Source organism: Mauremys mutica, chromosome 10, assembly GCF_020497125.1.
Source record: "Mauremys mutica isolate MM-2020 ecotype Southern chromosome 10, ASM2049712v1, whole genome shotgun sequence".
Lineage (NCBI taxonomy): Eukaryota > Metazoa > Chordata > Testudines > Geoemydidae > Mauremys > Mauremys mutica.
Genome location: NC_059081.1, coordinates 39,981,588 through 39,996,611, shown reverse-complemented (window position 1 = coordinate 39,996,611; position 15,024 = coordinate 39,981,588). Strand labels below are relative to the sequence as shown.

The window sequence follows — 15,024 nt, the reverse complement described above, 5'->3', positions numbered from 1 at the left end:
TCTGGAACTAACCAAGTAGAACAGTTTCATTCAAACTCCACAGCCAGTTTACATTCTTCAGAAGCACTATCATCAGCAAGAGTTCAAACAGTGCTGAAAGAACTACAACATTTTAGAGAAGATACTGGGCCCAATTCTCAAGTCCATTTTGGCTGTTTTGCACTGTTCATAGTAGTCCTCCACCCTCCCTTCCTGGGCCTCAGCATACAGGACATTTCCAGGAAAAAGGGAACGTACCCTGGCAAACCTTGGCTGCTGGAAGCAAGGCATAATTTAAAGCAGCACTACAGACTGCTCTGAATTATGCCAGGGACTGGAATGGTGCCCAGATAGCCTCAGGATTCAGGGCAGGGAACACAAAGATGGCTTAGTGCTGCCTTTTCTCTGCCTCAGCTGCATATCTTAGCTACAGCTGAAGATTTAGCCCTGTATCTCTTGAAGGCTAAAGTTCAACTGTCACATTAACTGAAAGTAGAAATATAGAATGACTTAAGTGCAAGGTTACTTTACCATTTCTAGACTTCAGATCTCTGTGAATTACTTTGACTGGAGCCTCCATATGCAAATAGTGCATTCCTATAGAAAAATGAGGGAAAGTTTTAAAATTATGCTGGCTTAGCAAGGCCACTGCTTGTCAATGTTTGTGTTAATGAGGACCTATAGTACATTAGAAGAGGAATGCTGCTTGCCTATGTGATTATTTGCATGTAGAGAGCCCTAAGTATGTAAAAAGTATACATGTAATACAGTGCCATGTACATGAACATAAACAGATGGAGACATCACCCACCCAATGTGTAATTTTTATGCTCTTATTTCTATTCTTTCATTTCCTATCTTTAAACATCCAATGCAGGCAGGGCTGGGTAAGTCCTAGATAGGCTTATCAACCAGAAATATGATCTGCGTTCCAACAATCGGAGGTATTCTGCAACTTGCTCTTGTGTCTAAGCATCACACTCAATGTTGGGATTTAAACAATAATTGCATAGAGTTAATCATAATGACAAGCCCAATGCCTTATCTGCTGTACCTTCTTCTAGGGCTTGGAGGATATAAAATGTAACCACTAGCCTTCATTATTCAGATGAAATTCTTTAGCGAGTATCTTGGGTATTTTGAGATTAAACTCCAAAAAAGGCTTGCACTTACAAACCTTTTAAAAATAGATAAAAATAAATTGTGGTTTAGCCATTTAGGCCCTGGGGCACTGAGATCCTCTAGCATGGACTCCTGAAGAGCCCAATGACTTCTATAGGACACCACATGTGCACAGGGATCTGACCAATCTGAATGCAGGATCAGGGCCTTAAAGCATTAGCTAGTCTTTGAATGTGTATTTAACAACAAAAAGGGACTAAAAACTGTTTGCTAACACTTTGACTGTTTTTTAAAAAATTACTTAAATTACTTGGGAAATGTTGAAGAGTATTTAAAAATTTTTATGTGTGGTACAATACATACAGAATAGCATCCACCTGTCTCAAGTTACTTGGATCATTTCTAATTAAACTGTTCCATTGAGTAGTCTAAGGGCTTGTCTAGACACCAAGGACATGTCTACATTATGGGCTGGATCGACAGGCAGCGATCGATCCAGCGGGGGTTGATTTATCGCTTCTAGTCTAGACGCAATAAATCAACCGCCAAGCACTCTCCCGTTGACTCCGGTACTCCACCAGAACAAGAGGCGCAGGCGGAGTCAACAGGGGAGCATCAGCCATTGACTTACCACAGTGAAGATACCGCGGTAAGTAGATCTAAGTAAGTCGACTTCAGCTATGTTATTCACGTAGCTGAAGTTGCGTAACTTAGATCGACAACCCCACAGTGTAGACCAGCCCTAAGGAAAGTTAAGACAAATTAACTAAAGGTGTGAAGTTAGAGCACATTATGTAAAGTGCATAAAACCCCATGTGTTGGGTGCTCTCATTTAGAAGTAAAGTGATTTCAGTTTGCTTTAACTAACACAGGAAGGTATTCTGGAATAGCCGTTCCTGACTAACACCCTTTGGAAGTGGATTAAGCTAATTTGGAATAAGGCACTCTTCTTGGAAAGTGTCCACACAGGAATTTAATCAGGAATAGCTATTCCACTTAAAATTCAAACCCCACCCACCTTAAACCAAAATTCACTTCTCAGTGTAGGGAAGCTCTTAGTCTTGCTTAAACTAAAGTGCACTAAGGTCACCTTATTTCATCTTAATTTTCCTGACTATCCCTATATAGACAAGCCACAAACCTAGATATTGACATATCTATGCAATGTATTTCTATACACAGTCACCTATGAAAAATATTCTGCTGGGATTTAGAGCCAAAACACAAGTAGAAATGATCAATGGGAGGGAGTTATTGTTAGAAATCAGCCTCTCTTACCTTTAGCTATGTCAGTTGCCCAGGTCATGATATGCTCCATATCCATGTCTTCACTTCTGTTGCTATTAATGTAATCATACAATGAGCCAACAGAAGCATATTCTATTAAAAAAGATAAATAATGTGTCAAAATGTTGCTTCTAAATCAAAAGCTGGGTGATTTACCACCACCGACTGAAGCTATTTATGGACACATGTAATCCTCATATAAAACTCTGCAATAAGACTTTGTGGATTCAGTAGTTAACAGCAGGCTGTATTCTGCAGGGGTGTAAAAGAGAGGCATTTTGTTTTTAATTATCCCCAGACAGGCAAGTAGTGCCTGTCTTTAAAATTAAGACAGTAGAAAGGCTCAGCATAAACAGAATTCAGATTAGCCAGATCAGGAGCTTGACAAGTATTTGGGGACAGGTACATTGGGATGGTTAAAAAAAAAAAAGTTTGATGAGCACAGTTCTGCTCAGAAAAGCAACGATGTAAAAATGTCACCTTTTTACACAGGAGGTCTGCTCCATTTGCATATTCAGAATTTCATCTACTGACTTGAGGGACTAAAATAAGTTGGACTGCTTTTCTCTGTTCTTATCCCTGCAGAGCCAACACTGCTAAGAAAGCAAGGTGGATTCTATTCCTTCTTGTTCATGGTCAACAGAATTATTTACAAAGTACTTTGTTCTGAACAGTGACATCTGTGCAAACCCAATAACAGAAGTGTGGTTGCACAGGTGTAACTAAGGGCTGGTCCACACTAAGAAGCGGGGTCGAACTAGGGTACGCAAATTCAGCTACGTGAATAGCGTAGCTGAATTCGAAGTACCCTAGTTCGAACTACTCACCCGTCCAGACGCCGCGGAATCGAAGTCCGCGGCTCCAAGGTCGACTCCGTCACCGCCGTTTGCAGTGGTGGAGTACCGGAGTCGACCGCGGCGCTTCCGGAGTTCGAACTATCGCGTCCAGATTAGACGTGATAGTTCGAACTCCGAGAAGTCGAACTCACCGCGTCGACCCGGCTGGTAAGTGTAGACTAGCCCTAAGGGTATGTCTACACCACAGTCGAAGGTCTATCTGCAGCATGTGTAGACATACACAAGCCAGCTTTGAACTAGCTAGTCCAGGTACCAACTGCAGTGAAGCCATGGCAGCATGGGCTAGCTACCCAAGTACAAGCCCCCCAGTGAGCCTGGGTACGGTCTCTGGCAGCTAGCTCATGCTGCAGTTGGCACCTGAGCTAGCTAAATCAAAGCTAGCTCAGACATGTCTACACATGCTGCAATCACACCTCCAACTGCAGTGAAGACATACACCCTAAAGGGCTAATTTGGCCTGTAAGCTCTTTATTGTTGGTGATGGTGTGTGTGATGGAGAGAATCCACTTTGACTTTCAGAGCCCAGGCTGAGTTTGCAGGGCTAGAAAAAAATCAATCTATTTACTGCAAACTGAGCACAACTGATTCCAAAGTCACAAATACAAACTTGGAACTCCACAGTGACACTTGATAGTAATTTTTCAGTATTTTAAATCATAATATGTGATTTAAATCATCATATGTGTTGCTCTACACGGGAACACAGGATTTGTCATTCTTGATCAGATTACTGGTTTGTCAAATGGACTCCAGCAGTGTCCAATATTTAGTGCTTCAGAAGAAGGTGGACACTTGTCATCATTGTAGTACTGTGCAACATTGTACATGAGGGAGGGCAAAACAGTCCATCACAAAGTAGGAGATAATCTACTTTAATTACTGTCTAAAAATATGAGTCAAGTATTAGACGTTCCTATCATGCTGATTTCTATATCCCATACTACTTTCCACATCCAATAATTTTAGCCACATCCAATAATTTTTCAAAACTCCCACAGTCTCACGCAGCACTTTTTGGTCTACACCATCACTCTAACAGAAGCATGGCGCCTGCAGAGCTCATCACAGTTCTTATGTGCATTGCTAATACATCCAGGAAGCATCATTGTCCAGTATGTGCACAGCTTGAGGAAGTACTACTACAATTAGGACTGAGATGAGAACAATGTGGAGATGTTCGAGCAAAATAACTAGAAGCTAATGGGCACAGTGAAAAAACATTCCAGGTTGCTGCTGGCATTTTTGGAGCAGCTTCACATGGTAGAGAGCGAGTCTCGACTGTTGGGACTCCATTGTCATAATGCACATTTAGGATGATAAGCACTGGCTGCAGAACTTTTGAATACAAAAGGCCACATTCTTGGACCTGCGTGCTGAGTTCGCCCCAGCCCTTCAGCACAGGGACACCAGAATGAGAGCTGCATTGACAGTGGAGAAGAGTGTGGCAGTTGCACTCTGGAAGCTTGCAACACTGAATTGCTATTGGTCAGTGGGAAATCATTTTAGAGCTGGAAAACCCACAGTTTGAGCCATAGTGATGGAAATTTGTAGAGCCATTAAATGTCTCCTGCTATATCGGACTGTGACACTCGGCAATGTGCAGGACATCACAGATGGATCTGCAGCAATGGGGTTCCCAAACTACGGTAGGATGACAGGTAGCAGGCATATCACTATTTTGGCACCAACCCACCTTGCTACAGAGCACATTAACAGAAAAGGCTACTTTTCCATCGTCATAAAAGCGCTCATGATCATCAGGGACATTTCACAGGTAACAATGTGGGCTGGTCAGGGAAGGTGCATGACACACACATTTTTAAGAACACAGAACTATTCAGAGAGCTGCAACCAGCAACATTCTTCCCCGACTGGCAGATTACCATTGACAATATTGAAATGCCAATAGTGACCCTGCCTACCACTTACTTTCCTTGGCTCATGAAGCTGTGCACTGGCCACCTTGACAGCACCAAGGAAAGATTCAACTGCTGGCTCATCAGGTGCTCCATGACTGTTGAATATGCTTTTGGTAGACTGAAGGGATGCTGGATTGGATCTCAGTAGATTGGATCTCAGCAAGAAAAACACCCCAATGGTTTGCATATTGTGACCTACATAATATCTGTGAGGTGAAGGGAAAAAGGCTACCACTAGTGCTGTACATTTGAGGGAGGCTTTAAAAGAGCATGTCAAGAGTCAGCCATAGCACAGCTTTCATGAAATAGTGTCTGTCATGTGTTTTAGATTATATATTGGTTTGATCCAAGCCTGCCACTATGAATTCTGGAATGCTTGATGTACACTGTGTCTTTGCCTCCCATTATGTGTTCTGCAGTGCCTGGTGTGAACTAATAAAAATACTGAGACTTTCCAAAAACTATGTGGAAAATAGCAGTTAACCAAATTAAAGTGCAAACAAAGACATACAAGGCTAATTTTTTATTTAACCAGCACTGTTAAGAGGGAGAAACACAGTTTACAAACCCAGGTGAAAATGGAAGTAAACAGTAAACATTTTTTGTCCATGTAAGTAAACAGTAGTTAAGTGTAGTCCATTGTGACTACTAGTTTTCTCAGGTCGGTATATGTGTAGCTTTGGTTCTCTTTGTTGTCCCCCGGGTGGAGTGGTAGGTGTAAGGATGTACACTGTGGTGCCATGTGGTATGGTGGGAGTTGTTGGGGGCAGGAACCATGAAGTTCTCCAAGGACTACAAAGGCTGCTGGGTCTGGAATCTCTGGGCCTGTAGGTCAACCATGCTCTGCAACATTTGTGTTTGTTGCCTGAGCAACCCCATTATGTCCTGGTACGTTTCCTGATGCACCTCTTGGTTCTTTTGCCTCTTCTGCAGCAACCACTCTCTCCATTCTCAGTCTTTCTCCTTGTTCACGTTCTGAAGGGCACTGCCAAGCCCTTTGATCATGGTACAAGGCAACTGTGGCTGGGAGGACGGATCTTGCATAACCTATACTCATTAATCCTCTTCCTTCTCCTCCTGATCAGGGTCAGATGTTCAGTGGGGGGGACCCCTCAAGACCATCACACCAGAAGCTGCTGATAAAACCAGACAGATACACCATTAGATTTATAGTCACAATGGAAAAGAAAAGTCTCAAAACTGCCTTATGTCATTCCCATAAACACTTTTAATAAGAAATGCTTTATTGGCACTGTGGCTTCGGAGTGCCTCGCTACAGCACCACTCTCTATCTCAAACCATGGTGCGTATGGAGGAGTCGGAGCAGCGGGTGTTCTGTTCCATGTTGCTATGAAGTTTAGTGTTACACTCCCTTCATCCCCTCTGGTACAGGTATAGGGCAATGGCAGGGAATATACTGGCACTAGTTTAATAGCAAAAGGGGAGGGTAAAAAGAGGGAAGATAAGAGCACTCACTTAGCACAAAAGCAAGATGTTAAGGACAATATTAATCAGGGATCCAGAGGACATGAAGAGAAGAAATTCCTGAATTGCCTTTACACCGATGCTAAGAGCCTGGGTAACAAAAAAGAGGAACTGGAATTGCGCGTTTATGAGCATAAATTCAGTCTAGCTGCTCTTACTGAAACCTGATGGGATGATTTGCACAACTGCAATGTTAAAATCAATGGCTATAAACTATTTAGGAAGGATTGAGTAGGCAAATGGAGAGCAGGAGTGGCACTCTATGACCAAAATGGTATTACTTCTTTTGAGTCACTGGTAACTTGGAAGAAAATTATCTTGAATGCTTACAAATCAATGTCCTAACAGACAAAACACAAGATGGGCTATTGGTTGGTGTCTGCTACAGACCACCAAATCACACTATGGAACAGGATGGCTTTCTCCTTACACACTTATCTATAATTCGTAGGAAAAACAGCTGCATCATCCTGGGGGACTTCAATCTGAGTGATATATGCAGGAGGTCCCATGCTGCCAATACTAAAACACCCTTAGAATTTCTAAACATTATAGCTGACAATTTCCTAACGAAGTGTTGCAGCCAATGCAGAGGAATTTTTTGAGACTTTTGTTCGAACTGATAAATAAGAACTGATCACAAAACTAAAAATTAATGACAGGAGTATAGGTAGCAGCTAGTGACGAACAAACATAAAAAAGGTCTCATTTAAATATAACACATTGTCATTGAATATTGACAAAATGTACAAGTGCTTATACACAAATGCTAGAAGTCTACATACTAAGATGGGTGAACTACAGTGCCTGACATTAAATAGGAATATTGATATAATAGGCATCACAGAAACTTGATGGAATGAAGGTAATCAATGGGACATGGTAATACCAAGGTACAAAACATACAGGAATGACAGAGTAAGTCATGCTGGTGGGAGAATAGCGCTATATATGGAAAAAAGCATAGAGCCAAATAAAGTAAAAATCTTAAATGACTCAAACTGTACCACAGAAACTCTATGGATAGAAATTCCATGCTTGAACAACAAGAATATAGCAGTAGGAATATACTACTGACCAGGATGGTGATGGTGACTGTGAAATGCTCAGAGAGATTAGAGAGGCTACAAAGGCAGAAAATAATGGGGGATTTCAACTATCCTACTGACCTATCCAACTATCCTACTTCCATCTCAGGAAGGGATGCAGAATAAAATTTATAGACATATTAAAAGACTGCTATTTGGACCAGCTTGTCCTAGAATTCACAAGGGGAGAGGCAAATCTTGATTTAGTCATAAGTGGAATGCAGGATCTGATCCAAGAGGTGAATATAGCTGAACCGCTCCATAATAGCAACCATAATGTAATTAAATTTAACATCCTTGGTGGGGGGTGGCGGATGCTAAAGAATCCCACCACGGTAGCATTTCACTTCAAAAAGGGGAACTACACAAAAATGAGGAAGCTAGTTAAACGGAAATTAAAAAGAACAGTTGCAAGGGTGCAGTGTGTGCCAACTGCATGGAGACTATTTAAAAACACCATAATAGAGGCCCAAACTAAATGTATACCACAAATAAAAAACACAGTAAGATCAAAAAAAATTCCAGCATGGTTAAACAACAGAGTAAAACAGATGGTAAGAGGCAAAAAGACATCCTTTAAAAATTAGAAGTCAAATTTAATAAGGAAAACAGAAAAGGAGCATAAATTCTGGCAAGTTAAGCAAAAAAGCCTAATAAGGCAGGCCAAGAAAGAACTGGAATACTGAGGTGCTAAAGGAGCACTCAAGAAAGACAAGGCTATTGTGGAGAAGCTAATTAATTCTTTGCATTAGTATTCAGTGCAGAGGATGTGGGGGAGATCCCCACAGTTGAGTCATTCTTTTTAGGTAACAAATCTGAGGAACTGTCCTAGATTGAGGTGTCATTAGAGGAGGTTTGGGAACAAATTGATAAATTAAACAGTAATAAGTCTCCAGGACCAGATGGTATTCACTCAAGAGTTCGGAAGCAACTCAGATACGACATTGCAGAACTACTAACTCTGGTATGTAATCTATCATTTAAATCAGCCTCTGTACCAGATGACTGGATGGTAGCTAATGTAACACCTATTTTAAAAAAAAGACTTCTGTCCGCTAATTGCCAGGATCACTTCTGTAAGCCTAACTTCAGTACCAGGCAAGTAAAGAACAGAATCATCAGATACATAGATAAATGCGATATGTTGGGGACGAGTCAACATGGCTTTTGTAAAGGGAAATCATGCCACACCAATCTATTAGAATTGTTTGAGGGATACAGTGTACTTGGACTTTCAGAAAGCCTTTGACAAGGTGCCTCACCAAAGGGTCTTAAGCAAAGTAAGCTGTCGTGGGATAAGAGGGAAGGTCCTAGTAACTAGTTAAAATATAGGAAACAAAAGATGACCATTTTTCACAACGGAGAGAGGTAAATAGCTGGGTCCCCCAGAGACAGTGGTGGGCAACCTGCAGCCCATCAGAGTAATCTGATTGTGGGCCACGAGACAATGTAATTGTAAATGGGGAATCATTATCGAGCTGATGTGTTTCCAGCAGTGTTTCCAGTGGGGACGGTTCTTGGCCCTATGTTATTTAACACTTTTATCAATGACCTGGAAGAAAACATAAACTCATCCCTGTTAAAGTTTGCAAATGACAACAGTTGGAGAGTGGTAAATAATGAAGAGGACAGGTCACTGATTGAAAGTAATCTAGATTGCTTGGTAAAGTGGGCAAGCAATCAATATGTGCTTAATATGGCTAAATATAAAGGCATACATCTACAAATAAATATTATAGGCCATGCTTATAGGATGGGGGCCTCTATCTGGGGAAGCAGTGCCCCTGAAAAAGATCGGAGGATGATGGTGGATAATCAGCTGAACATGGGCTCCCATTGTGACACTGTGGCCAAAAGAGCTAATGTGAGCCTAGCATGTATAAATAGGGGAATCTCGAGTAGGAGTAGAGAGGTTATTTTACCTCTATATTTGGCACTGGTGTGACTGCTTCCGGAATACTGTGTTCAATTCTGGTGCCCATAATTCAAGAAAGAGGTCAGACTAGATAATGACAACGGTCCCTTCTGGCCTTGGCATCTATGAATTTTCACAGGAAGGGGTTATTTTGGCTGATATCTCACTCCTGAGGGTCACAAAGACACAGAGCTCCCGGCTGCAGCTGACGTCCCAAAGCTGCCCAGACGTGTGTGCTGCCAGCCTATTTACTTCAATGGTACAAGCTGAATTCACCACAGTGTGGCATGGGAAAGTTTCCCATCTCAGGGGAAGAAATTAGGCCGTCACCCCTAGAAATCTTTGGGAGAGGATGGCAGAGCATCTCCATGAAAGTTTCATCAAGATTTCTCAAGAGGATAGAAGAGAAATCCTATTCTGATAACCAGAGTACTGTGGGTGGGCCCACCACCTAGCCCAACCAGCCAAAGAATTGAAAAGCTGATGTGTCGCCAACTCTACCTCTGTTAGTTCTACCCCTCCTTGAGAACAGAACACTATTCTGATATGGACTGTGTAACTGAAATACCATAAAACCCTTCTTAGGATTTATTCCCTAACATAATGCCAGTAAGCAAAAAAAGTCAATACTTTTGTCAAACACGGGAGGGAAGCAGGGAGGGAAATAAAGTTTTAGAGAAAGGAAAAGCAAAAACAAAACAAAACAAAACAAAAAAACACAAGGAATAATGCACGTAAACACTTACTCAAGCTCCCTTCCCCTTCTCCTCAGCAGGCTCAATTGTGCTTGTCAGGCAGGACTGGCTAGATTTCTGCAGAGTTTGAAACTGGTCCTGGAACATGCCATGGTTTGAGTCCCGCACCGTGTTTCCTCCCTCCTCTTCCTCCACGCTGTTCATGGCAGAAACGTCTATCTCTGGCGTCTCCAAGGTATCCAAACTTGTCTGCAGAGTGCTGGTTGGGTCTCTACCAAGTATGGCAAGGAGTTCGTTGTAAAAGTGGCAGGTCTGCGAGGCAGCAGCAGATTTCTTGTTGCCCTCCTTCGCTTTGTGGTATGTTTGGCATAGTTCCTTCACTTTCACATGGCACTGCTGTTGATCCCTGTAATGCCCCTTTGCCGCTGGCCGGCTGCTTCCCACAGCTCCCATTGGCAAACTGCAGCCACTAGGAGCTGCGGGGGGCCGTGCCTGCCGACGGTCAACGTCAGCAAAATATCTCACCGCCCGCAATCAGATTACTTAGATGGGGCGCACCACTGGGCCAGAGGCTGATGAAGTAATGACAGCAATCAACCCATCTTCTGGGAACAGTTAAAGGACAGAAAGGAAGTGAAAGGGGAAGGCTGGCCAGAGGCGCAGGGTAGAGGATCTCACGATAGTGAAGTCTTGCCTCTCCATTCCCAGAGAATGGACTATTGGGGAAGTTTACCGTACATCTAATTGTATGTTGCTGCACAAGGGACTGTGCTGGTGAAGTGGTAGAGGAGACCTAATACATAACATACTGGTACTTATAAACTCGGAAGTGTCCAAACTGTTTGTGGTGATCCAAAGGGCGAGAAGGGGGCCTGTTATGGTGCCCCCAACAAAATACAATAAGGTAACCAACCAGACATGACCTATCCCCAGTGGCTGTTACAGATGGACTGGTCACCAGGCCAGACAAAGATATAGAGGAGGGGAAAAGGCACTTTAATATCTTTTTTTTTTAAAATAAACAGAGCGTTTATAATTTGAGCTATGTAGCAAATATAGTCAAATTGCTATTTTTTCCTCTCTCTTTATATTTTGGCACTACCTCAACCTAGAAAAGTAAGTGTATAAATATATTTAAATGTTTTCCTCCAAGAAAGTACCATACAAATAAACACACAATTTCCCCTGATTATTGTTTCTGAATTAATTTAACAATTAGAAGTCACTTAAAAAGATATATTTTATTAAACATTAGTGCAAGTGTAAGTTCTGTCACATACCTTTATCATTCTACTAGATAAACATTTTTTACCTACTACTCATTCATTTTGTTTCTAAATACAATATCATGTACCTGGCAACCCAGCATGATAAGCAGTAGACTAATCTTAGAAAACAAACTACACATACAAATGGTACAGAAGAACTTTAGAGCCTTAAGGCTTGTCTACACGGTACTTTAAACTGTACCAAAGGGATGTAAATTTTAGCCCACACTAACATGTTGCGCACTAACTGATACCTGTGGACCCTGCTGGCATGCACTAAAAGCTCCCTAGCACATGTAAATGTAGTCCTGTTTCAAACAGTACTATATTAATGTGCTCTGGGGAACTTCTAGTGCATACTAGCAGGATCCACATGGGACAGTCAGTCTGTGACATGCAAGTGAAAACTAAAATTTTCACCTCTCTGCTGCAGACTAAAGCTCCGTGTAGACGAGCCCTTAGTGGTATATAACCTGATTTTGTGTCTGTAATGAATGAATCAACTATCCTAAACCAACAGCCTTTTACCCTACAATAACATTTACTGAAAACTAGTCCATTCTGTTCTTAAAGGAACACTATTTGGCCCCAGTTCTCCAGTGTGCTACGGCAGCTTTGCATTGCTCTGGCAGCACAGAGAAGCCCTAAAGCTGATGTACCTAGGCATAGGATTCTTCGGTAGCATAGAGGACTCTTCAAGTGGCATGAAGCTAACGCAGCAGAGCTCCTATGCTACCTCCTCCCCTGGTTGCTGCCATAAGGGGTATGGCTGCGATATCCTTGTACCCAGCTGACTGCAGGAGGGCATTGGCAGCCGGCATCGTTTAAAACAGCCTTTATGATGAGGATTGGCTGTTCCCCTCCCCTCTGCACTTCCAGAGGTGGGTCATTGTTGTTGTAATACAGGTGGTGCCGGCCATGCTCCCTTCTCCAGCTTCCCGCCAGATAATTAATTACAAAGTAATTACTGAGTAAAAACTGTTAGAATTAACTGAATACCAACCAGTGACCTAGGCTAATGGGCCCACAAACAGTAGTCATAAAAAATTAAATGTTGTTCCTTGGCTATTTAAGACATAGCAGCGGGTGGGGGCAATTGCTGGAGATGCTGCTAGCAGAAAGGACATTACTGGGCAAGATTTTCCCATTCTGTGGCCCACTAACTCCTATCTGAGATGTCTGGGAAGTAGTGAGCAGTAAAATAAGTAGGGAGGGATAAAGAAAGGACAGCTACCTATTCCGTAACCGGCGTTCTTTGAGATGTGTTGCTCAGGTGTATTCCACAGTAGGTATGTGTGCTCGCCACCTGTGCACCAGTGCCGGAAATTTTTCCTTTAGCAGTACCTGTAGTGGGGGAGCACCACTGCGACCCCTAGAGTGGCACCTCTATATCGTGCTATAAGGGGAGCTGCACATTCCCCCCACCTTCAGTTCCTTCTTGCCAGACAACTCCGACAGAGGGGAAGGAGGGCGGGATGTGGAATACACCTGAGCAACACATCTCGAAGAACGCCAGTTACAGAACAGGTAACTGTCCTTTCTTCTTCGAGTGATTGCTCATGTGTATTCCACAGTAGGTGACTCCAAGCTATATCTGATGGAGGTGGGTAGGAGTTTAAGGGTTTCTGGGATGGAGTACTGCCCTACCAAACCCAGCGTCATCTTGTGTTTGGGAGATAATTGCATAGTGCAATGAAAAGGTGTGGACAGAGGATCACGTGGCAGCTCTACAAATGTCCTATGTATGCAGCTGACGAGTCCTGAGCTCTCGTAGAATGCGCCTTCACGCTAGGCGGCGGGGGAATCCCTGCCAGGTCGTAACACGTGTGTATGCATGAGGTGATCCAGCGGGAAATTTGCTGGGTAGAAACCGGTTGCCCCCTCATGCATTCGGCCGATGCAACGAAAAGTTGCGGGGATTTCTGTAATGGCCTGGTTCGGTCTAGGTAAAAGGCCAGCACCCTACACACATCTAGCATGTGTAGGCGTCGTTCCTCATCAGAGGAATGGGGCTTGGGACAGAGTATCGAAAGGAAAACTCCTGATCCATATGAAAAACCGAGATCACTTTCGGCAGAAAAGCCAGGTGTGGACGAAGCTGGACCTTATCCCTGTGGAAGACCATATACGGGGGTTCCGAGGTTAGGGCCCTAAACTCCGAGACACAGAGGGATGAGGTGATCAACACCAGGAACACTACCTTCCATGATAAGCGGGACCAGGAACACGTGGCCAAGGGTTCAAAAGGAGGAGCATGAGGCAGGAGAGCACTAGGTTCAGGTCCCATAGTGGGACCGGGGGCCTGGCGTAAGGGAATGCCCGATCCAGTCTTTTAAAAAACCTGGATGGCATATGATGGGAAAATACCAAGTGACCATGCACCGGAGGATGGAAAGCTGAAATGGCCACTAAGTGTACCCTGATCGAGGCGGGAGCTAGCTCCTAAGGGACCGGAGGTAATCGAGAATGGGTTGGAGCAATGAGGATGATGGGGAAATACCCCTTTCTCTCGCCCACCTAGAGAACCTAGACCATTTGGCCAGGTAGGTCTGTCGTGTGGATGGCTTTCTGCTTTCCAGCAGAACTTGCCTGACATCCTCCGAACACCTTCCTTCCTCCTTGTCTAACCATGGAGCAGCCATGCTGTCAGATGAAGTGCGGCCAGGTTGGGATGGAGGAGGCATCCCCCATCCTGGGAGAGAAGATCCGGCCAAAGTGGCAGCCTGCGCGCGGAGGGGGGGGGGGCGCTAGAAGCTGCAGGAGGGTTTCGTACCAATATTGCCAGGCCCAATCCAGGGCTATGAGGATAACCCTTGCTTATCAGGGGAAATGTTGGAAAGGCATAGAACAGGTGGCCCAACCACCGAATCAGGAATGCCTCCGAGATCACCCTCCTGCCTACCCCGGCCCTGGATCAGAACTGGGGGCAGAGATGATTCTGGGCATTAGCAAAGAGATCTACCTGGGGAGCGCCCCACTCTCTGAAGAGTTGCCGAGAGACCTCCCAGTGGAGTTACCACTCATATTGGTGGGAGAAAACCCTGCTGAGGTGATCGGCTCGTGTATTGTGAGTGCCAGGTAGGTGAAAAGCCCTCAGAGAGATATTGTGGGCTATGCAAAATTCCCATAGGTCCAGGGCTTCCTGGCACAAGGCCGAGGAGCGCATGCCTCCTTGCCTGTTGATGTAATACATGACGGTCGTATTGTCTGTGAGGACTCTGAACATCTTTCCCCGCAGGTGCGAGCTGAAAGCTATGCACGCCAGGCGAACCGCCCTGAGTTCCCTGACGTTTATGTGCAGGGACAATTCCGAGGTCGACCATCTGCCCTGGGTTTGGAAGCTCCCCGTATGGGCTCCCCACCCCAGGTCCGAGGCGTCTGTCACCAGATCTAGTGTGGGAGGGTTCTC

The 15,024-nt window shown here is 43.9% G+C and overlaps 1 protein-coding gene across 2 annotated transcripts in view; it reads right to left on the bottom strand.

Annotated features, from left to right (window-relative positions):
- MAP3K20 (mitogen-activated protein kinase kinase kinase 20) overlaps positions 1 to 15,024 on the bottom strand; it is a 132,497-nt gene that overhangs the window by 71,176 nt on the left and 46,297 nt on the right. For both annotated transcript variants that reach the window (XM_045032446.1, XM_045032447.1), the window contains exons 4-5: positions 2,380 to 2,481; positions 511 to 576 (exon numbers count right to left, since the gene is read on the bottom strand). In XM_045032446.1, the coding sequence (XP_044888381.1) occupies positions 511 to 576; positions 2,380 to 2,481 (168 nt within the window). The remainder of the gene's footprint in view (positions 1 to 510; positions 577 to 2,379; positions 2,482 to 15,024) is intronic.